Genomic DNA, 27132 nt, shown 5'->3' with positions numbered 1-27132 from the left:
AGCCCTATACATATAGACATAAGTTAATGAGGGAGAGATTCACAGATATCTATGGATAGAAAGTTTACTATATAATTTCCCATAATTAGTACCAGTCGTATCCTGATAAATGATAAATAAGGTATCATAATGTTCGACTGCAGGCTGGCTACTTTGCCGGCGCTCCAGGTACAATAGATTTTTACGTTTTAAATTTGACATTGAACGTCAAAATGACAGCTTCTAGATTTATAAACACGTCAAACCTGACGTGGAAGAATTTCAACCACATGTCAAATACGTTCTAAAATCTAAAATACATCCTATAGGACGTCAAATTCCAGGCCTAGCGGCAACCACACATAGATCTCCCACGGGCCTAAACGATGCCCTTTCATATAAAGCAGTAATCATGTGCTTTATAACCAACAAAGCCAGTAGCAATGCCTTTTATGTATGTTTTGAACCAAGTGACGACCTTGCACAATATGTGGAGCACAAAACCTTCAGCGGAGGCAGATCAAGCGAAAGAATGCTACATATGTATATGTGGACAAAAGACTCAAAATTATTCCAAAATGAAACTATGTACACCAAGGCCGTTGCTTATCACATTGGTAGTGGAAATGAAGTGGATGGGGAAAAGGATGGATAGTGATGCTTGCCAGTAAAAGCCAGGTTTTAGAAGTATGCAAACTAATCATGTTTGAAGGTATTTACAATCGTCAAAGCACATCTTAATTGAAGCTTGAGTTATTGAATTGTATTCCTCCAGAATACTGCCAGGCGCCCTTTGTTTTTCTATCTGGTATTCTTTCAAAGTATTTTCGTTGTGTTTTTGCGTCCTAATAAATTGATAGATCTCTATGAACAATATATGAATCTCTATGAATGATACGTTACATAAACTATTTTACATATTCTTTAATTATTAAAGTTTCACTTTTGCATGTGTTTTATGTTGGCCCTTTTATATTGGAAGTTGGCACATTGATTTTTATATCGGGAGTAATATTATAATTGGCACATTTAGCTGTAAAATATATGACATGGATGTAAAATTTCTTTTTAAATCTCCGTTTATATGTTTCAACTAAAGAGTTGTTTGTTAAAGGAAAAAAGTAGAAGGTATTTAACTTGGTGAAATATTTGTATGGTTTGAAACAAGCAAGAGTATGAAAAATTAATTAAGCATCTTCTCAATCTAGATGATGCAACTTTATTTGTCAAGAAAGTTGGAAGATTAGTTGTATATCTAGTTATATTTGTTGATGATTTGCTTATCATAAGGAATAATGATGATTATATAGCATCCATTAAAAAGGAGTTGTAAAAGTTTTTTGATATGATATATTTGGGTTTACTTCAACATTATTTAGGAATTGAAGTTGATCAGAAACCTAAGTATATTTTTATTGGAGAGTTATTGAGTAAATTTGGTATGCACGATTATAATTTTGTTTCTACTCCAATGAAGTAGAACCTAATGCTTACTTCAAATGAAGGCGGTACATTTGAAGATCCAACAAAGTACATGCAGCGTGTTGGAAGTTTGATTTATCTTAGTACTACTCGTTGTGACATAACTTTTGTTGTAGGAATACTTTTCAGGTTTATGCATCAGCCTTGTGAAGATCAATGGGTCGCAACAAAACGAGTGCTTAAATATTTAAAAGGCACTTAGCCATATGGAATCAAATATTCTAAAGTCTCATACTTTCAACTCACTCGTTATTTAGATTCAGATTTCGATGGAGATAAAGAGCATGGGGTGTCTACTTCTAGTCATTTGATAAATCTCAGATCAACAACTATCACTTGCAGATCACAAAAGAAATATGTTCTTGTTGATTCTACCACTAATACCAAATATGTTGCAGCACCTCAAGCTACAAAAGAAATCATTTGGCTTCGGAACATACTTGAATATTTGTAGGAGAAACAAAAGACTTCAATGCTTCTCTTTATTGACAATATTTCTACAATTCAATTGGCCAAGGATCCCAAATTCCATGATCGAATCAAACATTTCGACATCATGTAGAGACCAAAACCATTCATCTAACAAATTATCTTACTTCAGAGAAAATCACAGATATCTTTACCAAAGCATTGGGATGTGAAAAGTTTGAAAAATTCATAATGTTACTTGACATGTCAGATGTCCCTTCAGATTAAAAGGGGGGTGTTGACTAATCTTTCAGGATTACTTTGTATATTATTAATTAGATGAAGAAATTATTGAGACATAAGTGTCTCTTCTCTACTCTTTATTTGTGTAAATAAATATTTTCAACATCAATATTCGATTGTGGAGTTTATTCATGGGCCTCTCTATGCTTTCTCCTCCAATTTCTTGTAACAAATTGTTGCCTTTTTCATGTTTCCCTTTGTACTCGATTGTTCAAATGTTATTCTCAAGTGGCATTTGGCAATTGGGAACTGTCAAACTATTCTGCTTTTTTAGACCTGATCGAATATTGACATTTTTATTGATGATTTGAGTTGTAAATGGGTTCAAAAATTAGAATAGTTAGACTACTTTCTATGTATGCTCTGCCATAAAAAATAATTATTCTACGACTGCGTTTTCCTCTACATATTTTTTTTCCGCTTCCTAAAAATTCTTCGCCAACTTGCTGTTATGCAACCTCCATGACTATATTCTCATAAATGTTGCACCATCCTTTTGAAAAAAAATCTCTGCATACTATTTTCCTCACATTTTACGAAGTGATTATCATCAATGTTAGCAAATGGGGGAGTTAACAAAAATGTTCCTCCATATTTCAACCTCTCGATGCATGCTATCAACTACATGTTGCTTGGATGATTTCATTTGTATCTGTAACTTTTTTTCACTGTTATGATGTTGGTTTGGTTTTTTCCCTGTCAAGAATTTTGCTTCTCTTCCAACTTTTCTTCACTCTCCACGTTGGCCAAATACACTCTTCAATTGTCGATTTCTTCGTCAAGATACCTCTCTCAGTCATCCTCTCTTTGGCTTCTCTCAACAATTCACTCGCTAGGAACCATTGTCGTGAGTCTTATAGTCCTCCCTATGAACTATTCACTCATTACCTGTAGTCATGTCTCTCAATGCCAATCTGATGTCCTCAGGCATTCAGTTGCACCATAGTACTTTCTGATGTCCTCGGGCATTCAACAACACCATAGTACTTTCTAATGCTCCTCCGAGCATGCCAATGATTATTTCCTTGAACGAACTCTTTAATTAAGAAAATAAACTCTTGCTCTAAAATCTACCTCGATTGTCGACATGATTCTCCTCCTAATATTTTTGGTTTCTCTAATAGCAATCTAATTCGCCTCAAACCTCCAACAATTCCATTCCTCAAAATTGTTCATGAGTATGCATATACTTTGTTTGCAGATATATAGAGCATGGTCTTGAATTATTCTTCAAACATGAATTGAGAGAATTGGCAATAAACAAAGAAAATAGACACCACAAAAACACTAACTAGAACAAGAGACTAAGAGAAGATTTTATTCAGATGGATTAACATATCAGGGAAATATAGAATACTCAGATAGCAGCACATTAATAACATTCTTTATTCAATCCACACCCAAATCTCATACAGAAAAGTCAGTGACAACCAAGAAATGTCCCCCAGAATTAGCACCTAGTTTATCTCCATTCTTATAGGAAATTGCATAACAGAGACTGTGTTGCCCATAATTCTCTCTCTTTTCTTACAGGAAAATGCATAACAGAGACTTTGTTGCCCATAATTCTCTCTCTTTTCTTACAGGAAAATACATAAGATAAACTACGCTGCACATAATTGTTTTTCTCCAACTCTATTGTCCCTCTCAGGCTAATCTCATGCTTAAATAGGAATGTTACAACCCGAGAGCCATTAAAAGTACATTACCAAACTAGCATGGTGCATAAAGATTTGTGTTAGAAAAAATTATGGGTTTTGACTTTTGAGAATTAGAAATGCCAGGAATGTGATATTGTGACATCAGAACTAGATGTGAGTGTAACTTTTCACTTAATTAAATGAATTGCAAATAAGATTTGAAAAAGGGTAAATTGAAAGAACAAAAAAGCTAAAACTTTGAATTAGTTCAATCGTGTACATTACTCTCTCATCATACTCATCATTGCTACCAGATAAAATGAATATTCAAAATACGTTTTCATATAAATATTATAATAAATCGATTTCAATATTGGTTGTGTTTATGGTTGTTAAGTTCTAAATTGCTCAATGGATCTGATAATATAATATAAACTTTAAAACAAATTTAATTAAGTATAAAATATTTAACACAAGTAAGATAGATAAAATATTTGAGATAGGGTAACATCACAATGCTCAAAAGATTAAATGTTATACCTTATTACATTATTTTATATTGTGCCTATTATTTTTTAAGAACATTTTAGTGAAAAAACATTTTAATAGGTGGAACTTTCCAGTAACTCTTATTTTCTAAGAACACTAAATTGTAAATGTATATCGTTTATAAATCTCTTGGATATCTCACTAGGTACCCTATATTACCCTCCATAGATATGTACATTTCATTCCCCTTCAAAAGTTTCATCCTTGAAACACGAAAATAAATTATACAATCAATGTAGCCATATGGCACCAAGTACTGACATCCATCCATCCTAATGACAGGTGATCAAGGGGTTCTATTTTTTGCTTGCTAGGTTGAGCTAGAATTATGGTGCTCCTTACTATGTTGCTCTAACGTCTCCATGTGATATTGTGATGCCTCCATGTGTCTCATCTTCTTGTTGTTTTAGTGCCACATTGGTCCATGATAAACTTGTTGATGCTCACACCTATGCCTTATTGATTGATGTTTCACTGAGTGGTTTGGGTGCTGATATACAATAGCCTTAGCTCTCAATTCCTCTTGCTTGGACTCTTCAACCTAAGGTTTCCTTAGCTTCTTCTTCTTGTTTATGGCCCTCTTGTGGTGGTTCTTCAAGTGCTTCTGTATGCTCTTCTGTTGTTTCCACCTTGGATTTGTTAGTTATAGTTATGTTCCTGATAGAGACTTACGCATGTGGCACTTTCAACCCCTTTTGTTTAGCTAGAGACAACCTACAATGTGATTTTTTTCTTATACCAAATCATCATAAATTTCTTTTGAACATTAATATTAATAGTACCAATTGATTCCATCCAAATATTTCCAAGAATAACATGCACATCCTTCACATCCATGGCATAAAAATTAGATTGCAACACATTTATCCATGATATCAACATGTATGCTAGGAACATTATATGTAGGTACTTCCAATTTTCTAGCCAAATTAGCATTGATGAAATTATATGATCGGTTGGGCTTATAGAAACAATAATTTTATTTTGCTAAATCCATCCATGATTTGTTATATAGATTTTCCACGTGAAAATAAACTATAGATGCTATCTTTATCCTGTGTTCTCAACATAGAACCACTTATCTAAAAATAGTGTTTCATAGCCTTTATTTCATAGTACATCTATATCTTCAAAGTTAAATTCAGCCCACCAAATTTGAGAGCCCTCCCTCATATACATATGCAGAACATTTCTACAAAAATAATAAATGTTGAGATTTCATTTAATTTATGTATTCATTAACTGTCATCTTTGTCACTAAAATCCATCTTACTATACATAACTTGAAAATAAAACTTGGGTTTTGAAAAAAAATCACTTATAGGACTAAATTAAAATGGCAATAGGTGTGCTTACACTATTCCAATTTTCTATTATTATTACAATTATAAAACATACTTATTGTGCATCTAATGGTTGCAGTAAGGCTAAAATCTTGTTATTCATTAGAAAAATATCTAATTTGCACTTCACACAAATCTCAGAAATTTGAAGTTGTAGGCAAATAATTATTTATTTATTTATTTATTTTTATAAGTCTGAGTATTTTTTCTAAAAAATGATTATTTATTTATTTAAGTTTAGAGTATTTTTTCGAAAAGATTTCATATCTATAACTAATTTTTTCAAATTTTAACTTAAAATTTTCAAAAAATAATTTTAATCAAGTAACCCTCTTTTCCCATATATATAAAAAAAACTCAATAAAATACTCTAACAAATACAACTCTCATCGTATAGTGAAACCATAGATTATTCGCTAAAAAAAAATAATGCACTTCAACTAATATTCCATATATTTACAATAATTTTCAACATACATATTTCATTACATTACATATTTCATTACATTACTTAAATTTTACTTTGTTTTTTTATTTTTTTAAATAATTTGAATTAAATCCACATTATTATAATTCCCTAAATACTCCATATTATTCTATATTGTCCTATAAATATCTTACATCACTAAATGTTTAATAAACCTATTATCTATCTAGCTATTAATGTATACCTTTATTTCAATAATAATAGTTAAAAAGTTGGGCAGCACCAATGTTCATTTGTATTAATATGCACATTTCTATTAATGGCAGCTACCGGACTTCCATGGAAGGAAGCACAAAACGTACTCTAGGACAGCACAAATGTCCACCAGGGCTAGTAACTCGTGTATTAAATATACCACCACTTCCCAAATCTCCATTGGACTTCTGTGCTCATGGAATTTGAAAAGGATGCTATATGGCTACTTTACCATTAATGTTAGATTATGATGAAGGTGCGCACCATAAAAGCTCAGCATAGAATCAAATATTTAATTAAAAAACATGACTGTAGTTGAGATCGTTATAGCAGAACAGCTTTAAGAGAAGAATTCGTTGTTTCAGCCGGTCATCTTAAAACAAGCGGAACAAACATTAGAAGACTCGATGCAAAATTTAGAAGACTCGGTGTAATAAATGTCAAAAAGATCAAGTGCCATACATTTTGGTCAGTAAGAGAGCTCATCTGCTGCTTGCACTAAGAACTATGGCCACTGGCAACAGAAAGTAATTTAAAAAAAATAAAAGTTTACTGTTACTGCCATTCACAAGACAAGAATGAAGAGTAAAGATAACGGGCACAAAAACAGCTGTTGTTGTTCGGCAACAAAGGTAATAATTTGAAGTGCTATTACTACATAATTGCAGAGGTAACTGCTTTTCATTTGATGATGCAATCTTTCAGTTGTTTATCAAGCTGCTCCAGCACTCCCGAACCCCACTGCAGGTTGGGACAACCAGCGGCGTTAAGCTTCTCCAACGATATCAAATGTTCAACACCTGACAGCTCTTTTAAGCTAGAGCAATTAGCAACGTGTAGTCTTCGAAGCTTTGTCATCTGGGCCAACCCCTGTATGCTCTTCAAATTGACACATTCACGTACCTGCAACTCCTCCAAAGATACCAATTCTCCCATTTCTAAAAGTTCTAGGCAAGAGCTTTCCAAATGCAGAATTTCCAAATGGCTTAGCTCTCCAATAGCACTCGGCAATTCTCTTAAGAATGGGCAAAACAAATACATTTCTCTCAGGAACCGTTGATTTGTGATTTGGGGAGGCAATACTTCAATTCCATAACAACCTGAGATTTCTAATGCTTCAAGTGTTCGGATCTGTCCGAGCGTCTCGTTAGAAATGCTCAATTCGTAACATTTTCCCAAATACAGGTGTTTAAGTTGTATTAAATTTCCAAAGGAATTTGGAAGTATTGGCAAATTGGAGCACCCAGACAAGTTAATATGCTGGAGGTTCGTTAAGTTGCCAAAGGAATTTGGAAGCATCTGCAAGTTCGAGCACCAGGACAAGTCAATATGTCGAAGGTTCCTTAAGTTTCCAAAGGAATTTGGAAGAGTCTGAAAATTGGAGCACCAAGACAAGTTCATGTATTGGAGTTGCTTTAAGTTTTCCAAAGAATTTGGAAGCATCTGCAAATTGGAGCACTTGGACAAGTTAATATGTTGGAGGTTTCTCAAGTTTCCAAAAGAATATGGAAGCATCTCTAAATTGGAACACTTAGACAAGTCAAGATGTCGGAGGTTCTTTAAGTTCCTGAACGAATTTGGAAGCATATGCAACCCAGAACACCCAGATAAGTCAATACGTTCGAGGCCCTCTAGGTTCCCAAAGTAATTTGGAATCATTTGCAAATTGGAACACCCGCGCAAGTCAATACTTTGGAGATTCCATAATTTGCCAACTGAATATGGGAGCCTCTGCAAACTGGAGCACCCATTCAAGTTAATATTTTGAAGGTTTACCAAGTCCCCAAACAAATCTGGCAGCCTCTGCAAACTGGAGCACCCATTCAAGTCGAGAGTCTGGAGGCCCGTCAGCTGGCCCACCCAGTCTGGGAGCCACTCCAAGCTGGAGCACCCGGAAAGGTCGAGAGTCTGGAGGCCCGTCAATATCCCAACTGAATCCTGCAGCAACATCATTTGTTCACAGTTTTGTAACGTGATATGTTTCAATGAATGCATATCATAGAATTCATTTGGTAAACTTTTAAAATAACCATTTTTCAGTACAATTCCTTCGAGCTGATCCAGTTTCCCAATAGACTGAAACCTCTGAAAGGGGAGCATCAACATACAATTCCGTCAACTGTAGTGGTAACTGTAGTGGTGCCTACAATGTGTACATAAAAACATTAAAGTTGATTTGCTTACGTAAATGTCACCTATTTGACATTGTGATCAGTCCTCGAATTTCAAATCTATCTATTTTGCCTTCAGATGAAAATTTGATGACATTTTTGCATTTTTCATACTCTTCACTTTACGTTTTATTTAAATTTGTGAGTGTCGATCTTCCTTTATGTGAAAATTCTCTTTCAACTACTCTTACATCTTTCATTAATACCCCTTTAATAATGCCTTATTTTTTCCTATCCTAAAGTTAGGATATGTGTTTCAAAATAGCATACAACCAGATTTTACAAAGCTTATCAGCTTTTAGAGATAAATAATTTCGGTTATGTACTTAAATTTTAACTTATAAAAAGCACTTAGAAAAAAAGACCACATAGTTAACCTTCTACAAGTTAAGGCAAGGAATACAAAGTGAAACTATGCCTTAAGGAGTCTTATTAGATAAAGAAAACACGACATAAACATAAGCTTGTTAAACCCCGTAGTATAAGATGTTAGGATATAATGGGAAAGGCATGACAATGCACAAATAATGCAAATCCTTATCTTAAACCCAACTAGGGAAACTAGGAGAAAGGGACTTGAATATGTTTCCATGTTCATCTGTATCAATTAAACAAATAACTAGATCATGTGTTACTTCCACTAAGTAATGACCAATACAAACAAACAAAAAGTACTCTTTCATTATAAGCCTTAGCAAAGAGTTGTATATCATTAATCTAACTTTGGCTATAGCCTCAATTAATTGTTTAATTTTTTTTACTTAGTGTGGACACATACCACAAATAAAACAAAAAGGGGTACTGCTAAATGAGCTAACAGTGATGCCCGGCTAACTCCAATTAAGGCTCAGCGAGCCTAACATTACCGGAATATATCTATAATTACTCCATTAACCAAGGACATTGTTATATAAATCATATCTTATAAGGAATTAGAAACTAACTGTTAGACCAGAGCATACATAACACACAGCGGATTTATACTCAGAGACTTAGACGTCAATAGTAGAGAATAATTCACATAGAGACAAATGGAGAAACAACAAAATTACTTAGTCAGAAACAGCAGAATAGATAAAACAATCACTGGAGAACAGAAATCACTTTGCATTACATAATAGGATTGGGCCTTGGCTTGCTTTCCTTGGCCAGAGAAATTACAAATTTATAGAGGCAGAAGAAGGATCTAGAATCCTGTATGTGATTCAGATGGAGATCTGGAATGATCTAGAAACTACTGGCGGTGTAGGAGGATCTAGAATCCTGCATGTGATTCTAGAAACTACTGGCAGTGTAGAAGGATCTAGAATCCTGCATGAATTTGGCTTCACACTTAACATTCTCCCACTTGAAGCCAAATAAGAGTGATCAAGTCACACCGAGTCCTACCATGCCTCTACATAACTCATGTTTATTTCGTGGTAGAATCTTAGTGAGCATATCAACAAGGTTCTTATTTGTATGGATCTTTTCCAAGGATAACTGTTCTTTCTCCAACACATGCCGGTTCCAATGGTACCTTAAGTCAATGTGCTTGGTTTTTGAATGAAATGCTGAGTTTTTCGCCAAGTGAATGGCACTCTGACTATCACAATATAACACATACTTGTCCTACTTTATTCCTATCTCTCCTAGGAATCGTTGCATCCACAACATCTCTTTACAAGCTTCTGTTGCAGCTATGTACTCTACTTCTGTTGTAGAGAGGGCTACTATTCTTTGTAGCCTTGACACCCAAGATACTGCTGCACCTGCAAATGTATACAAATAACCTGTAGTGGACTTTCTGGTATCCATATCTCCAGCCATATCTGCATCTGTAAATCCTTCAAGCACAGTGTCATCATGACCAAAACATAAACAATAATGACTAGTACCCTTGAGATACCTTAAAATCCATTTCACTGCTTGCCAATGTTGTTTGCCTGGATTGGTAAGGAACCTGCTCACTACTCCCACTGAATATGCAATGTCTGGTCGTGTGCATACCATGGCATACATTAAGCTGCCAACTGCTGAAGCATAAGGAATTCTGCTCATCTCTTCTTTCTCTTTGTCATTACTAGGACATAATTCAGTACTCAGCTTGAAGTGGGCTGCAAGGGGTGTACCAACTGGCTTGGCATCCTTCATATTAAACCTGTCAAGCACCTTCTTGATATATTTTTCTTGTGACAGCCACAACCTTTTGTTTTTCCTGTCACGCATAATCTGCATGCCCAATATCTATTGTGCTGGTCCCAAATCCTTCATTGCAAATTTGCTACCCAAATCTTTCTTCAACCTATTGATCTTATTCTTATCATGCCCAACAATCAACATGTCATCCACATATAACAATAATATGATATACTTTCCTTGATCATACCTCTTGATATAGACACAATGGTCAGCTTCCAACCTCTGAAAACCATGTTCCAACATGAATCACTCAAATTTCTTGTACCAATGTCGAGGTGCCTGTTTCAACCCATAGAGACTCTTCTTCAACCTACAAACAAGGCCGTCTTTACCTTTTCCTATGAAGCCTTCTGGCTGCTCCATATAAATTTTTTCCTCCAATTCACCATAAAGGAAAGCAGTTTTTACATCTAATTGTTCACATTCTAGGTCTAAAGCAGCAACTAGACCAAGAATGACTCTAATGGATGAAATTTTAACAACAAGTGAGAAAATTTCAGTGAAGTCAATACCTTCTTTTTGGGCAAAACTTTTCACCACCAGTCTTGCTTTATACCTCTCCTTCTTTCTGTCACCTTCATGCTTAATCCTGTACACCCATTTGTTTTGTAGAGCCTTTCTACCTTTTGGGAGGTTTACCAACTCCCAAGTTTTATTTTCCTGCAAAGAGTTCATTTCTTCTTCCATTGCTTTCTTCCATTCTTTATTGTGCTCGACTTTACAAGCTTCTTGAAAACAATTAGGTTCACCTTCATCAGTGGAAAAAATATAGTTTGAAAGAGGATACCTTTGTGAAGGCTTATGAGGCCTAGAAGATCTGCGAACCATCTGTGGTGGTGCATTATCAAGTTGAATCTCCTGTAAAGGTTCCTGCAAGATTCCTTCTTCTTGTTGTTCATCATTTTCCACTTCTTGTTCTTCATGCTCCTGAATTCGCTGTTCATTTTCTTGTATTGGTGTTATGTTTTCGTGCTGCTCTTCAAACCTGTCAATAACCTTCTTGACCTCCAACTCACCTACAGTCCTCTTAAACATTTCTGACTCATTAAATATAACACCCCTGCTTCTAATAATTTTATGTTTGACTTGATCCCATAGACGATAACCAAAATCTTCATCCACATATCCCAAAAAAATGCATTTCATAGATTTATCATCTAGCTTAGTTCTATTTTCTTTGGGAATATGTACGAATGCTTCACATCCAAATATTTTCAAGTGAGAATAATTCAAATTCTTACCAGTCCAAACTTCTTCAGGGATACCGCCATCCAAGGCTGTAGTTGGAGATCTCTTTATGAAGCAGCAAGCGATCCTGACTGCTTCAGCCCAAAAGTTCTTCTCCAAACCGGAATTGGACAACATACTTCGTACCTTTTCCATAATCATGTGATTCATCCTTTCTACGACACCATTTTGTTGAGGAGTACCAGGCACAGTCTTCTCATGCTTTATGCCAAACCTGTTACAATATTCCTTAAATGCATTTGAGCAATATTCTCCACCATTATCTGTTCTTAAACACTTCAGCAATTTGTTAGTCTCTCTTTCAACAGCAACATGGAATTTTTGAAATATTCCAAACACTTCACTTTTATTTTTCATAGGATATGCCCAAACTTTCCTGGATGCATCATCTATAAATGTTACAAAATATGATGCTTCTCCTAATGATTTGATGTTAACAGGCCCAAACACATCCGAGTGTATCAATTCTAACACATTTTTCTTTCTGTCATGGCCACCTCTAAGGAATGAAACCCCTCTTTGTCCACCATATATACAGTGCTCACAAAGATCAAGATTGTAGAATTTCAAACTTGGCAATAAATTTTTACCAACAAGGATTTTTAAGCCCTTTTCGCTCATGTGACCCAAATGCTTATGCCACAGAATCTACTGAATTTCCTTCTTTTGTGACAACAGCCAAATCTGATTTTCCTATCAGTGTCTTCAATGTGTATAATGTTCCTGTCTTGGGTCCTTTGGCCACGACCAATGCACCTTTTCTAATTTTCCAGCCTCCTTTTCCAAAGCTTGTCGAATAGCCTTCATCATCCAATCGTCCCATAGAGATTAAACTCATGCGCATTTCTGGTACATGCCTAACTTGTTTCAACAATATATCTTGTCCATCTTTCATCTTGATCTGGACATCTCCCACTCCAACAATACTGTAAAATGATTATTCCCCAAATGCACTCTACCATAATCACCAGGATTATATGAAACAAAACTATCTTTGCATGGGGTTACATGGTGAGATGCCCCAGAGTCAAGGATCCAATCAAAGTTACTGCTAGATGTATATACACATGCATCCTCTACTGAAACAGTAAACAACACATCACCATTTGTGGCTATAGCAGTAGTCTCACCTTCATTTGTGTTGGATGACTTGTGATTTGTACTAGACGGTCTCTGATCCTTTTGTCCTTTCTTCCAGAATTGACATTCTTTCTTCATGTGCCCGGGTTTGCCACAATGAAAGCAGATGATCCTTCCTCTCCTTGATTTTGATCGGCCTCTCGATCTTGATCGCCCTTGCCGGCCTCGATCCATTCTCCTACCACGATCAGCTAGAGCTAGAGCCTCTCCTCCCTGGTTTTCCGCAATTGACTTGCGTCACAATTCCTCATTCATTAAACTGTTGCTGACATCATCAAACTTCAGGGTCCCTGTAGTTGTTGAAGTGCTCATAGCTACAATTAAATTTTCCCAGCTGTCTGGCATAGAACACATTAGCAAAATAGCTCTAATTTCATCATCTAAAATGATTTTAACAGAGGCAAGTTGATTAGTAATAATATTAAATGCATTCAAGTGCTCAGCAATTGAAGCACCCTCCTTCATTTTGAGATTATAAAGCTTCTTCATCAAGAACACTTTGTTTGATGTTGTGTTCTTCTCATATAGATCATGGAGCTTCTTCCATAATCCTTCAGTCGTCTTTTCTCCGGACACATTAAAATAAACATTCTTTGTTAAATATTGGCAGATTGTTGCAATCGCCTTTCTATCTAGCTTATTCCACTCTTCATTTGTCATCGATGAGGGTTTCTTTGTTGTGCCCTCAATCGGCAAACACTAATCCTTTAAAATTAGTATATCCTCCATCTGTGATTTCCATAGGGCAAAATTAGCCCCACTCAACTTCTCCATATCTGTAAGTGTTGTTTCCATTTTCAATCAAATTCACGCCCCAAAACACAAAAAACTCCACTTAAAAATAAAACTTTAATTATTACTCTTTAAAATTTAGTAATAATGACCTTCCTCCTTTTAAAATACCCTTTTCAAAATTCCTGCTCCTTTTTAAAATATACTTTTCAAAATTCCAACATATAATTATATATGTTTCATAATAAATATAAAAACATATATAATGTTTTAACCTTTTCACATTTCACACATACATATGTTGGTTTGAAAAAAAACTTGACATATACGTGCAAGCTTGATGTAAAAAAAAACTTACGAACACCACGTTTCAACTCCAATCTCCACGGATCTCCACTTTTCAAACTCCAGCAACACGTTTCAACATAGGTCCACGACCTTGTTTTTCTTGCAGCAACTGTCTTTTAGTTCCAGCGTTCCTCAGCTATTTCCTGGACAGATCCTTCAACAACTCCAGGGGTAACAACCAATGTTTTAACGAACGCTGCCAGAGCAAGGCGATGGCACTAAGCGGCTTGCATGGTGGATATTTGAACTTGGCTCCGATACCAGTTGTTAGTTCAGAGCATACATAACACACAGCGGATTTATACTCAGAGACTTAGATGGCAATAGCAGAGAATAATTCACAGAGATAGACAAATGGAGAAACAACAAGATTACTTAGTCAGAAACAACAGAATAGATAAAACAATCACTGGAGAACAGAAATCACTTTGCATTACATAACAGGCTTGGGCCTTGGCTTGCTTTCTTTGGCCAGAGAAATTACAAATTTATAGAGGCAGAAGAAGGATCTAGAATCCTGTATGTGATTCAGATAGAGATCTGGAATGATCTCGAAACTACTGGTGATGTAGGAGGATCTAGAGTCCTGCATGTGATTCTAGAAACTACTGACAATGTAGAAGGATCTAAAATCCTGCATGAATTTGGCTTCACACTTAACACTAACAACTACTACAACACTTAAAACTACACTGGTTGGAATACAAAATCTATAGCTAAATTTAAGCATTGAAGTATGAACAAAGAATACCTAAAAAAAAATGAATGAATATATATATAACCCAAGCTTCAAACAAACTTAGTTTCGTTGTAATCTGTAATATGGCTAGGTATAGAGAAATATTCATTAAACATAAATTCATGAAAATAAGAACAACATTCAAACTCACAAAGTTTGAGTACAATGCAAGAGTTTCGTCTATTAACCTCGACTAAGGAAGATTACATTGTAAAAGAACCAGTGGCATTCGCTCATCTTGGAAGTCATGTAAACCACAAAACCATAAAGATTCATCAAGAAACCTCTACTTGAAATACTTAAGGGCTATGCCTAGGAATTTTAATGAATGCCTCAACATTTACATAAATGTATGATCCACGAGGGCAACCAAGTCAGAATTTAAAGATGTAATTCATCCAAAGCGTGTAGGGCTTCCAACCTGTAGGGCAAGAGTTCGCCAAGGAGCCAAGGTCTTTTTTTTCCAGAGCAACATTTGTTAAAGTGTTCAAAAACCAAGCCAAGGTTCAAAATTTACGTGTAAAAGGACGATTTAGGGTCTATTAATGAACCAATAATAAGAAGAAAAAAAAGATATAAATATATTCAGATATACAATACTAAGAAATATAGATAAGAAAAAATTATCACCTGAGAAGGGGCTTCCACGAGATTCATATGGGATACTTGTTGGACAAGAGAACACGTAATTTTAACCAGAGGTCGAAACAAAAAAACAGACACATCAAAATTTCCACATTTTTCTCAATTGTGTTAGACAATGACAAGGTTTAATCCCTTGCAAGATATGAATAAGGAAAAACCCTGAAAACCCTACTCAGGGTTAAGCCTTGTCATTAGGTTCGGCATAACAACCCTAGCTCTCGTCTAGATTCAAATATGTTTTGGAATTCAAAATATGTTTCACGGGACGTCAAATTCAAGGTCTGTTTGGTAGGCAGCGTGCCTTCTAAGAAACTTGATTTTTCAGTGACACACCTGGGATTCGCACCTCTGGCAGGCTCGAACCACCGCCTCTTGGCAATGCGAACAATGCATGCCTTGATACGCCAGTCTCATCAACTTTCCCTTAAACATCGGCCCTGCCCGGAGGGGCCATGGGGAGCAACATATCGTTATTGCCAGGCATCCCCTCTTTGTAAATACACTCAAACCGATCTAACAACGCTGCCTAAGAGGATCGAACACGAGCTTCGTTTTTCGCGTGGTCCGCAACACATTGGTTACAACAAATCTGGTGATTTTGCAAGATCTGTAATCGTCTCAGCAGCTCAAGCTCTCATCGACTAGATGAGAGATAGGCACATCTCAAAGGCAGTGCCAGAGGCCTGTACTAATATATTGACCTGCAAGCCCTATTCGTATAGACATAAGTTAATCAGGGAGAGATTCACAGATATCTATGGATAAAATGTTTACTATATAATTTTCCATAATTAGTACCAGTCGTATCCTGATAAATGATAAATAAGGTATCATAATGTTTGACTGCAGGCTGGCTACTTTGTCGGCGCTCCAGGTATAATAGATTTTTACGTTTTAAATTTGACATTGAACGTCAGAATGACAGCTTCTAGATTTATAAACACGTCAAACCTAACGTGAAAGAATTTCAACCACATGTCAAATACGTTCTAAAATCTAAAATACGTCCTATAAGACATCAAATTCCAGGCCTGCCCCCCTATGCTCTTCAGCCAAACATAAAAACGTTTCCATAAACGGTAGCTCTTCTAGCTTGGAGCACAAATAAACATTTAGGGATCTCAACTTTGTCGCCTGCGCCGACCCCCGTATGCTCTTCAGGCTCTCACATCCCTGTGCCCGCAACTCCTTTTCCATACTTGGTAGCTCTTCTATTGAAAACGTAATTTCAACTGCTCAACAGTTGAGTCATGCAGCAGCATTAAGACAATAACCGTGCGCATGTATTTCTACCAAAACAGCTCCAGAAAACCGCCAAGCTTATCAGACCGATTTTGCTCTGCAAGCGACTTATTACTTCACGGAAACCATATGAACGAGGCTATAGCCATATAGAGGTCTCACAAGTCTCATCATCCTTTTATCGCAATCGGAGGAGGCAGGCAGCGAAAGCGATGTGGAATATCGCCGATGAGCGATCGCCGATATCGCATCGACGTATCGCAATGGAGGACTTACAAAAGATTTGGGCTTTATTATTTGTGCCATGAGCGATCGCCGATATCGCTATCGGCGTTTCCAATGGAGCATGGGCCTTTCACATATATATGAGCGATCGCCAATATCGCTATCGGCAATATCGCATCGGCGCTTTCAAAGGGGGCAGGGTTTTTAACATATGTATGTTGCAATGTGATGTGTCGGACCCGATAGGATCCCAAATCTCCCGTGCATATACTTTCAAGTCCAGTTTCCGCCTGCGATAGTGTAATGGAATATATACGTGAGTTTTCCCTCTGCGATGTGATGCGACTTGAGCTATCGCAGATCGCTCCATTAGTCAAACCAATTCTTGGGCACACGAAGAAGCAGGTTGCGATCCAACTCTTGCACATTGAATTCTCAGCTACCGCAGTTAAAGTGCAGCTCAGCCAAGGACGAGAAGGACAGCCTCGAGCAGTTCACAGCATGGGACTCCATTTTTGTTCATTAAATCATTCAGATTTTGTATGTAATTTTTTTTTGTGTGGTTGTCTGTTGAGAGAGAGAAGGTAGAAGCGCAGCAGCGCATGTGAATGAAATTTTGTTGTTGAACATGAAATGTAATACGCAGCAGCGTAGTATACACAATGTAATGGGAAAGGAATGAATAGAGTAGCACTGCGTATGTTTTCTTTTGTGAATCCCTGTGAGTGAAAGAGGATGAATTATGTATTAGGAATTTTACTTTAATGAATACAAATCTCTTTATGGGTGTGTAATACTCTGTTTTCATAAATAAATTTGAAGCTTCCTTGTGCTAAGATCCTGGAGCGAAACAGAGCATTGTCTTTGTGTTCAGTTTGTTTTGTTTTTGGGATTTTACCAAAAAAATTCCCAATAGTGATATCAGAGCGATCCAGGCTCTTTGAAGGGTTCAAAGAAGCTGAAGGAAGGAGTTTTTTTTGTTGCAACAACTTCTCCAGCAGAGTGAAGTCTCAGGCAAAAGAATCCAAGGTATTTCTCTTAAATACTTGACTGTATTTTGAAGCATAGTTAAGAGTGCAAGAATGGCTGGCACCAGCACCAGCAATAGCATGGGTATGCAGCTCCCACTATTTGATGGCAAAAACTATGACTATTGGGCAATAACAATGAAAGCCTTGTTTGTTTCCCAAGACTTATGGGAAATAGTTGAAGATGGCTTTAAATAACCAGCAGATGAAAATGAGTTTAATAATCTAACTCAGGCAGAGGAAGATCTGTTGAAGAGCTACAAGAAGAAAAATTCAAAAGCCCTCTTCTTCTTGTATCAAGCAGTGCATGGAATCGTGTTTCCAAGGTTAGCAGCAGCTAAGACATCCAAAAAAGCATGGCAAACTCTTAAAACAACCTATCAAGGTATGGAGAGAGTGAAGACAGCAAAACTACAGTTGCTGAGGAAAGATTTTGAGTGCCTGTGCATGAAGGAGTCAGATACTATTGACTCATTCTTCACACAAGTAATTGGTCTGGTCACACAGATAAGATCTCATGGAGAGATTCTTGAAGAAAGGAGGATTGTGGAGAAACTGTTGAGCGTCCTACCCTCAAAGTTTGATGTGATTGTCACCACCATAGAAGAGACAAAAGATCTCTCAAACTTTTCAGTTGATGAACTTCATGCATCACTGATAACACATGAGTAGAAGTTAAGTAGAAATGAAAACTCATCTCTAGAGCAAGCCTTCAAGACCCAGATGTCCTTTGGAAGAGGAAGAGGTCAAGGCAAAGGAAACAAAAGAGGAAGAGGCAGAAGCCAAAACAGAGGTGGAAGAAACAGTTCAGCAAATGCTCAAGGAAGAGGCAGCAATCCAAATCAGAACCAAGGACAAGGCAGAAACCAACAAAGTGGACAACATCATGCTCAAGGACAAAGGTATGAAAAATCCAATGTCCAATGTTATTACTGTAAAAAATATGGGCATTATGCCAATGAATGTAGGAAGAAGCAGCATGATATGAATAATAGATCTAGTGCAAATATCAGTAGAGAAAATATCAGCCAAGATAATGTGTTCTTAGCTTGTAACATGGCTGAAACAAACAGTGATGATATATGGTTTCTAGATTCCGGTTGTAGCAACCATATGACAGGAAACATAGCCCTATTTTATGCTTTAGATCAGAGTGTGAAGTCACAAGTCACACTTGGGACTGATAGTAAAGTTTCTGATATGGGTAAAGGAGAAGTTAAAATATTTACAAAGAAAGGTGAAAAGAAAATCATAGCAGATGTCTATTATGTTCCGGGAATGAAGTGTAACCTCTTAAGTATTAGACAGCTTGTTCAAAAGGGTTACAATGTTTTCTTTGTGAATGATGTATGCACCATCATAGATAGAGCACCCAGCAAACGATGTATTACTGAAGTGAGGATGACAAGGAACAGGATGTTCCCTCTCAGAATAAGGGCAGATTTGAAAAAAAAAAAAAAGTAATTGCAGCAGTTACCCAAGAGGCTTTCCAAAGCATACCAAAGGATGAAAATTGGTTGTGGCACTTGAGATTTGGACATCTCAACTTTGGAGGTCTTAACTTGTTGAGTAGAAAAAGAATGGTAAGAGGATTACCATTGATAGAGAAACCAGACAGCGTTTGTGAAGGTTGTATCTTAGGAAAACAACACAGAGAAAGTTTTCCATCAGGGAAAAGCATAAGGGCAAAAGCACCCTTAGAGATTGTCCACTCAGATTTATGTGGACCGATGCAAACTCCATCACTAGCAGGCAGCCAATATTTTCTAACATTTATTGATGATTTTACAAGAAAAACTTGGGTTTATTTTCTAAAGAACAAAAGTGAAGTGTTTGAAAATTTTCGCAATTTCAAAGCACTTGTAGAAAATCAAAGTGGGTTGCACATCAAAGTTTTGAGAACTGATAGAGGAGGTGAGTATATCTCCAATGAATCCCTACGGTTTTGTAGAGAAAATGGAATACATAAACAGTTTACCACAAGGTACACCCCGCAGCAAAATGGAGTTGCTGAGAGGAAGAATAGGACCATCATAGATATGGCAAGGAGCATGTTGAAGGCAAAGCATTTGCCAAATGATTATTGGGCTGAAGCTATACACTGTGCAGTATATATTTTGAATAAGTGTCCTACAAAAGCTGTGATGAACAAAGTGCCGAAAGAAGCATGGAGTGGGAGAAAGCAAGGAGTCACCCACATGAAAGTTTTTAGTTGTGTCTCTTATGCACACATTCCAGGTCAGCTAAGGAAGAAGTTGGACAGCAAAGGGGAGAAATGTATTTTCATTGGATACAGTGAGGAATCCAAAGCTTACAGGCTGTATATCCCATCCACCAAGAAGTTTTTTGTGAGCAGAGATGTTCAGTTCATTGAGGAGGAAGCTTGGGATGGAAGCATAAAGAAAACAGTGAATGTTAAAAACTATTTGTCTCATGATGAAAATGATGAGGAGATGGTTGAAATATATCCCCAAACAACAACGCCAACACAAGGGCAGCAAAGAACACCCTTGAGGAGAAATGAGAGTGCTTCTCCAAGCACACCACAAGGAGGAAATTCAAGTGCATCTTCAAGCACTTGCACACTGAATGAAAGAGGTAAGAAGTTCATAAATTTAAGTGACATTTATAATGAAGGAATGAATTCTTTGTTTGTATTATAGTCATGTTGATGACCCTATTCATTTCGAAGATGCTATTACGGATAGGAAATTGATAGAAGCTATGGATGAGGAGATCAATGCCATAGAAAGAAACAAGACATGGGATTTGGTTGAGTTACCAAAAGGTAAAGAAGTCATTGGAGTCAAATGGGTCTACAAGACCAAGAGTAATGCTGAAGGAAAAATAGAAAGACACAAGGCAAGGCTGGTTGTCAAAGGGTACAAGTAGCAGTATGGGAGAGACTATGAGGAGACTTTTGCACCGGTTGCAAGAATGGAAACCGTGAGAGCAGTGTTGTCCATAGCAGCTCAAAACAAGTGGAAAGTTTACTAAATGGATGTGAAGTCAACATTCCTAAATGGAGTGTTAATGGAAGAGGTTTACATTGAACAACCTCCAGGCTATGAAAAGAAAGGCCATGAGCACAAAGTGTGCAGATTGAAGAAAGCTCTTTATGGGCTGAAACAAGCACCAAGAGCATGGTATAGTAGAATAGATTCCTATCTACTAGAAAAAGAATTTGAGAAGTGTGAGGGAGAGCCCACCCTCTACATCAAAGAAAATGATGGTAAAATTCTGATTGTTGTGTTGTATGTTGATGATGTTATTTTCACAGGCAATGATGTTTAGCTTATTGAAAATTTCAAATCAGTCATGAAAGAAGAATTTGAAATCACTGACGTGGGTTTGTTGAGATACTTCTTAAGAATAAAAGTAGATCAAAATGAAAATGGAATTTTTATCTCACAGACAAAATATGTAAATGAAGTGTTGGGCAGATTTAACATGCAAGAGTGCAAGGCAGCAATCGCTCCCACAGTGATGGGATTAAAACTCAGCAAAGAGGACAGTAGCAAGGATTTTGATCCTAGTTTCTACAAGAGCATAGTTGGCAGCCTTGTGTATTTGACTGCAACTAGACCAGATATAATATTTGTTGTTGGTTTAATTTCCAGATTCATGGAGAGGCCAAAGGAAGCACATTGGCAGGAAACAAAAAGAATTCTGAGGTTTGTCAAAGGTACTAAAATGTTTGGCATTTTATATACTGTCTCAGAATGTTCAGATTTAGTTGGATATATTGATAATGATTGGGCTAGAAGTGTGGATGATCGGAAAAGCACATCTGGTTATGTTTTTCACATGGGTTTAGGAGCCATTTCATGGGCTTCTAAGAAACAGCCTATTGTGGCGTTGCCTACAACATACGCTGAATATGTGGCAGCTACAGCAGCAGCATGTCAAGTAGTTTGGATGAGAAGGATGTTAAGGCTTAGTCCAGGAGCAGGCAAAAGCAACGATGATTTTTTGTGACAATAGCTCAACTATTGCATTATCAAAGAATTCAGTGTTTCATAAGAGAACGAAACACATTGACACAAGGTTTCACTACATCAGAGAATTGGTAAGCAATGGAGAAATCATTTTACAACATTGCAGGACTCAGGAACAGGTTGCAGACATTTTGACAAAGCCATTAGATCAGAAAAGCTTTGAATTTTTGAGGAAATGTTTGGGTATGACTGAATGCCCAGCAGTTGAAATTAAAGGGAAGTGTTGAAAACGTAATTTCAACTACGCAACAGTTGAGCCATGCAGTAGCATTAAGACAATAACCGTGCGCATGTATTTCTACCAAAACAGCTCCAAAAAACCGCCAAGCTTATCGGACCGATTTTGCTCTGCAAGCGACTTATTACTTCACGGAAACCATATGAATGAGGCTATAGCCATATAGAGGTCCCACAAGTCTCGTCATCCTTTTATTGCAATCGGAGGAGGCAGGCAACGGCAGCGATGTGGAATATCGCCGATATCGCATCGGCGTATCGCAATGCAGGACTTACAAAAGATTTGGGCTTTATTATTTGCGCGATGGACGATCCCCAATATCGCTATCGGCGTATCGCTATCGATGTTTCCAATTGAGCATGGGCCTTTCGCATATATATGAGCGATCGTCGATATCGCTATCGGCGTATCGCTATCGGCAATATCGCATCGGCACTTTCAAAGGGGGTAGGGTTTTTAACATATGTATGTTGCGATGCGATGTGCCAGACCCGATAGGATCCCAAATCTCCCGTGCATATACTTTCAAGTCTGGGTTCCGCCTGCGATGGTGTAACGGCATATATACGTGAGTTTTCTATCTGCGATGCGATGCGACCTGAGCTATCGCAGATCGCTCCATTAGTCAAACCAATTCTTGGGCACGAGAAGAAGCAGGTTGCGATCCAACTATTGCACATTGAATTTTCAGCTACCGCAGTTAAAGTGCAGCTCAGTCAAGGACGAGAAGGACAGCGTCGAGCAGTTCATAGCATGGGTCTCCATTTTTGTTCATTAAATCAGTCAAATTTTGTATGTAATTTTTTTTATGTGGTTGTCTGTTGAGAGAGAGGATGTAGAAGCGCAACAGCGCATGTGAATGAAATATTGTTGTTGAACATGAAATGTAATACGCAGCAGCATGGTATACACAATGTAATGGGAAAGGAATGAATAGAGTAGCACTGCGTATGTTTTCTTTGTGAATCCCTCTGAGTGAAAGAGGATGAATTTGGTATCAGGGATTTTACTTTAATGAATACAAATCTCTTTATGGATGTGTAATACTCTGTTTTCAGAAATAAATTTGAAGCTTTCCTATGCTAAAATCCTGGAGCGAAACAGAGCATTGTCTCTATGTTCAATTTATTTTGTTTTTGGAATTTTACCAGAAAAATACCCAAGATCTTCTAGCTTTTTCCACCAAGAAAAAATCTAAGAATCTGATCTTCGTCGCCTACTCCGGGACCCGTATGCTTTTTAGCCTCACACATCGGCTTGCATGCAACTCCTCCAAACATGAAAACGTTTCCATACTTGGCAGCTCTTCTAGGAAGAAACATTTAGGAATCTAAGCTTCGTCGCCTGCGCCAGGACCGGTATGCTTTTCAGCCTCACACATTGGCTTGCATGCAACTCCTCCAAAGACGCTGGGAACTGCAGAGGTGCGTGCAAAAGCAAAATGTTCACTCGTTACCACCACAAGTAATATCATAATTCACATTATCATAACCTTACGAATTCTTTTCAAACGAAAATGTTGTGCGACAGTAATAGCTACTAAACATACAAACGTCAACCTAACAAATTTCTAAACATACAAACGTCAACATAACAATGACAAATTTCTAAACATACAAACGTCAACATAACAAATTTCTACTTACTGATGATTCGCATTCACTGTCCAACAATGTTTTTAATTCGCTTTCATCCACTCGTAGAACCCTTAATTTCTTCATTGTAACCAACGAAGGCAGGGAAGAGTAGGGACATCCTTTCCAGCTGAGCCACAATAGATTTGGTAACTTCACCCTCGTCAGGATGCGTTCCAAGAGAGAGCCTTCAATATGAAGAATTTGCAACCTCCTCAAAATGCGGTTCCAGCCATCATTTTCAGTCTCAATAATGTCACATAGATCATCGCCACCAAATTCGCCTTCAACCAGCCGAATTCCCCGCACGGTGATTTCCTGTCCATAGTTGAAAAACGAATGTTATGGCTGGTTCGTTCAAAAATTCGTACCACGCTTTTAGTGAATAATCTTAAAAAAGAGAATGACTAAACACTTACAAATGATTGTTGTGACAAATAATCAATAACCCTTTTTGTCTGCCAAAGACGATGTGGCGACGAAGTAGCAGCAACCTCTCTTCCCAGGTCTCTTACGTGGTCGTGCATACGTATACAATTCCAGTCGTCCACTTCTACAAGAGACTTGTCCTGCAGATTTAGAAACCCTCGCTTTCCTCTCCAATCTGATCCGTTCCATATGCTTATGGCCGAATCCCTGTTTTCACCTATGAAAAAGCACGCGATATCTAGGAATATCTCTTTTTCCTGTTTATCGAGTGAGCAATAACTTCTAAAAAGTGTCTTCTGTATCTCACTGGGAAGTATTTCTTTAAGAGCCTCCAATTCGTCTTCCCACTCGGATATTTCTTTATTATAAAGTAATGCCCCAACTATTTTCAGAGATAAGGGCAATCCATGGCAACATTCTAAAAACTTATATACTAGATGCTGAAACGCTGGAAGCGGATCAGCTTGGCTGAAGGCATAGGAACAGAAGAGCTCTTGGGAGTGCTCTTCATTAAGCCCAGATAGCTTATAAATAGATGAATCTTCAACTCTTGAGTTTCTGAGAACACCCCTATCTCTAGATGTAATCAATATTAAACTCCGTGAATTGAGATTATCAGTTTGGACAGGCAAAAATGCATTCACCTGGTCAACATTATCAACATCATCAAACACTATTAAAGTGTCAAAACATTTGAGAGGCTCTCCCAGCATCTCTTTACCTTCATGAACATTGTTTACCTGCTCATCCCTTCCATTCAAGGTCTTAAGGAGTTGACCCTGTAACAAATGTAAAGACCCCTTACTTGCATGATCTCTGACGTCAGCTAAAAAACAGGATTTGCTATAATCTGATATTTTCCTATTGAAGAAAAATTTTGCTAACGTTGTTTTTCCTACGCCACCTAACCCTACAATCCCCAAGATCTGAGGTTTCCCGCTTTCCTCTTTCTGCAACAGCACTCTATCTTCGAAATCTTTGAGCTTTGAATCCAACCCTGTTGGATAATCAGCCACGTGCAAGCCTGGCCTTGGCACCATTTCTGACAGACGTTTAACCAACTTATCTAGCAGCTCCAGCTCCAACTCCTCACTAATTATTCAGAAACAACAAGTAGACCTAGTGAGAAACAAACGCCTATGTCTATTTATCAGTATAAAACACAACTATATCAATACGGAAGGTTGAGTTCTCACCCATTGGACGACTCCAGCTCGAAACCGCAGTTACTTGCAACTTGATGAAGAGCGTTTCTCCATTCTTTAACAGTGTTGGTATCATATCGCCCCTTCTTCTCAAGAGATTGTAGGGCTTCACCATAGAAGCCCAGCATCCACCGGACGTCAGCGGGCCTGACACGGTAAAAGACTGGTATTACAGGAGCATTTGACTGTAACATCATTACGAGCTCGTTCAGGCACCAAGATGACTCAGCATATCTAGGAGAAAAGATCGCCACATGAACAGAGGCGGTTCTAATAACGTGCTCTAATTGAGAAGAAATTTCGTATCCCACTTGCATCTCCTCATCATCGAGAAAAACCGTCAATCCTTTCTCTCGGAGGCGAAGATACAGAGATCTGGCGAAGGTTGTCTTCACGTCATCCCCGCGATGGTTTATGAAAATTTTGAAGGATTTGTAGCTGGGATTAGCCACGGCAGAGGTGGAGGATGAGGATGTACCCATTGCGAACTGGAAAACAAAAATGAAAGGTAGTAAGGTTCGATACTATGGACGCAATTTGCAGAGGGGTAGACAAGTTAGGGTTTGTAAAGCGCAGAGACATCGTGGGAAACACTGGCTGTAAATATTAAACCTTCACCTGCGGTTTATGCAAGGTTATTTTATGCACCTGTGGTTTATGCGTAGTTATTTTATAAAATACAGAGCATAGTAATCGACATCGAGCATCAAATTTCAACGCATTTTTGAAACCCCACGCGCATTCAACTTAAAGTAAGAGGCAAACAAGCCCCACACGCAATTGGAGGTAACACATAGGCCCCACAAGATGCTCTGCACGTCATGACAGCGTTAATTAAACGCGTATACATTTAAAAAGAAAAGATGCTCAACTGTCCAAAATTTTGACAAGATTGTGAATTTTAAAATGTGAGGTTGAATATACAAATGAATGGAGCGTTTCCGTAAATTTTGAAAGCATTTACACCGTAGATTATAGAACTCAGAATTATCATTCCAAAAGTTCACAAATAAAAATTATCATTTCAAAAAAATCTGTACAAAATTTCGGAAAAAAAAAATATCATTAAAAAATCAAAAACATTAACCACTCAGAATAAAACTACATAATTTCAAGCTGTAGATTATAGAACTCAGAATTATCATTCCAAAAGTTCACAAATAAAAGTTATCATTTCAAAAAATTCTTTACTAAATTTCGGGGAAAAAATTATCATTAAAAAATCAAAAACATTAACAACTCATGATAAAACTACATAATTTAAACTTGTATTTCAAGATTATATTAATACTATAGTTTAACTATGTTAATATTAAAATATTTATCTATTGTTGAATTGAGGCTTTTGTGATCCATATCAAGTTTAAGAGAAATTTTTCGGAGTAAATCACAAGATATATCATTTGTCAACGCGTTTCGAACCAACGAGTGTGGTTCATCGTCAGGACAAGTTGAAAAATCAGATCCATCTTTGCCTGTTAAATAGTATGAGCAAAGCCTCCAACAGCTAACAAGGGTAACTGTTAAATTTGACTAGGGACGC

The 27132-nt window shown here is 37.2% G+C and overlaps 1 protein-coding gene across 2 annotated transcripts; it reads right to left on the bottom strand.

Moving 5' to 3' along the window:
• Window positions 1-6794: 6794 nt before the first annotated feature.
• LOC149200995 (disease resistance protein Roq1-like) lies at window positions 6795-26219 on the bottom strand. Of its 2 annotated transcripts, none has more exons than XM_089402838.1 (4): window positions 25581-26219; window positions 24375-25476; window positions 23968-24273; window positions 6795-8324 (listed from the first exon to the last, which is right to left on the bottom strand). In XM_089402838.1, the coding sequence occupies exons 1-4, from the start codon at window positions 26069-26071 to the stop codon at window positions 7068-7070; spliced, it is 3156 nt and encodes a 1051-aa protein (XP_089258964.1). In that variant the 5' UTR covers window positions 26072-26219; the 3' UTR covers window positions 6795-7067. The 2 variants fall into 2 exon arrangements, with proteins under 2 accessions (XP_089258964.1, XP_089258965.1); XM_089402839.1 differs by lacking the exon at window positions 6795-8324 and adding an exon at window positions 23532-23737 and having other exon boundaries at window positions 25581-26215.
• Between the last annotated feature and the right edge of the window lie 913 nt (window positions 26220-27132).

This window comes from Pinus tabuliformis, chromosome 2_1 (assembly GCF_031772625.1).
Source record: "Pinus tabuliformis cultivar Carrire ecotype Pingquan chromosome 2_1, CPIR1, whole genome shotgun sequence".
Taxonomy (NCBI): domain Eukaryota; kingdom Viridiplantae; phylum Streptophyta; class Pinopsida; order Pinales; family Pinaceae; genus Pinus; species Pinus tabuliformis.
This window is presented reverse-complemented; position numbering and strand designations above follow the sequence as displayed.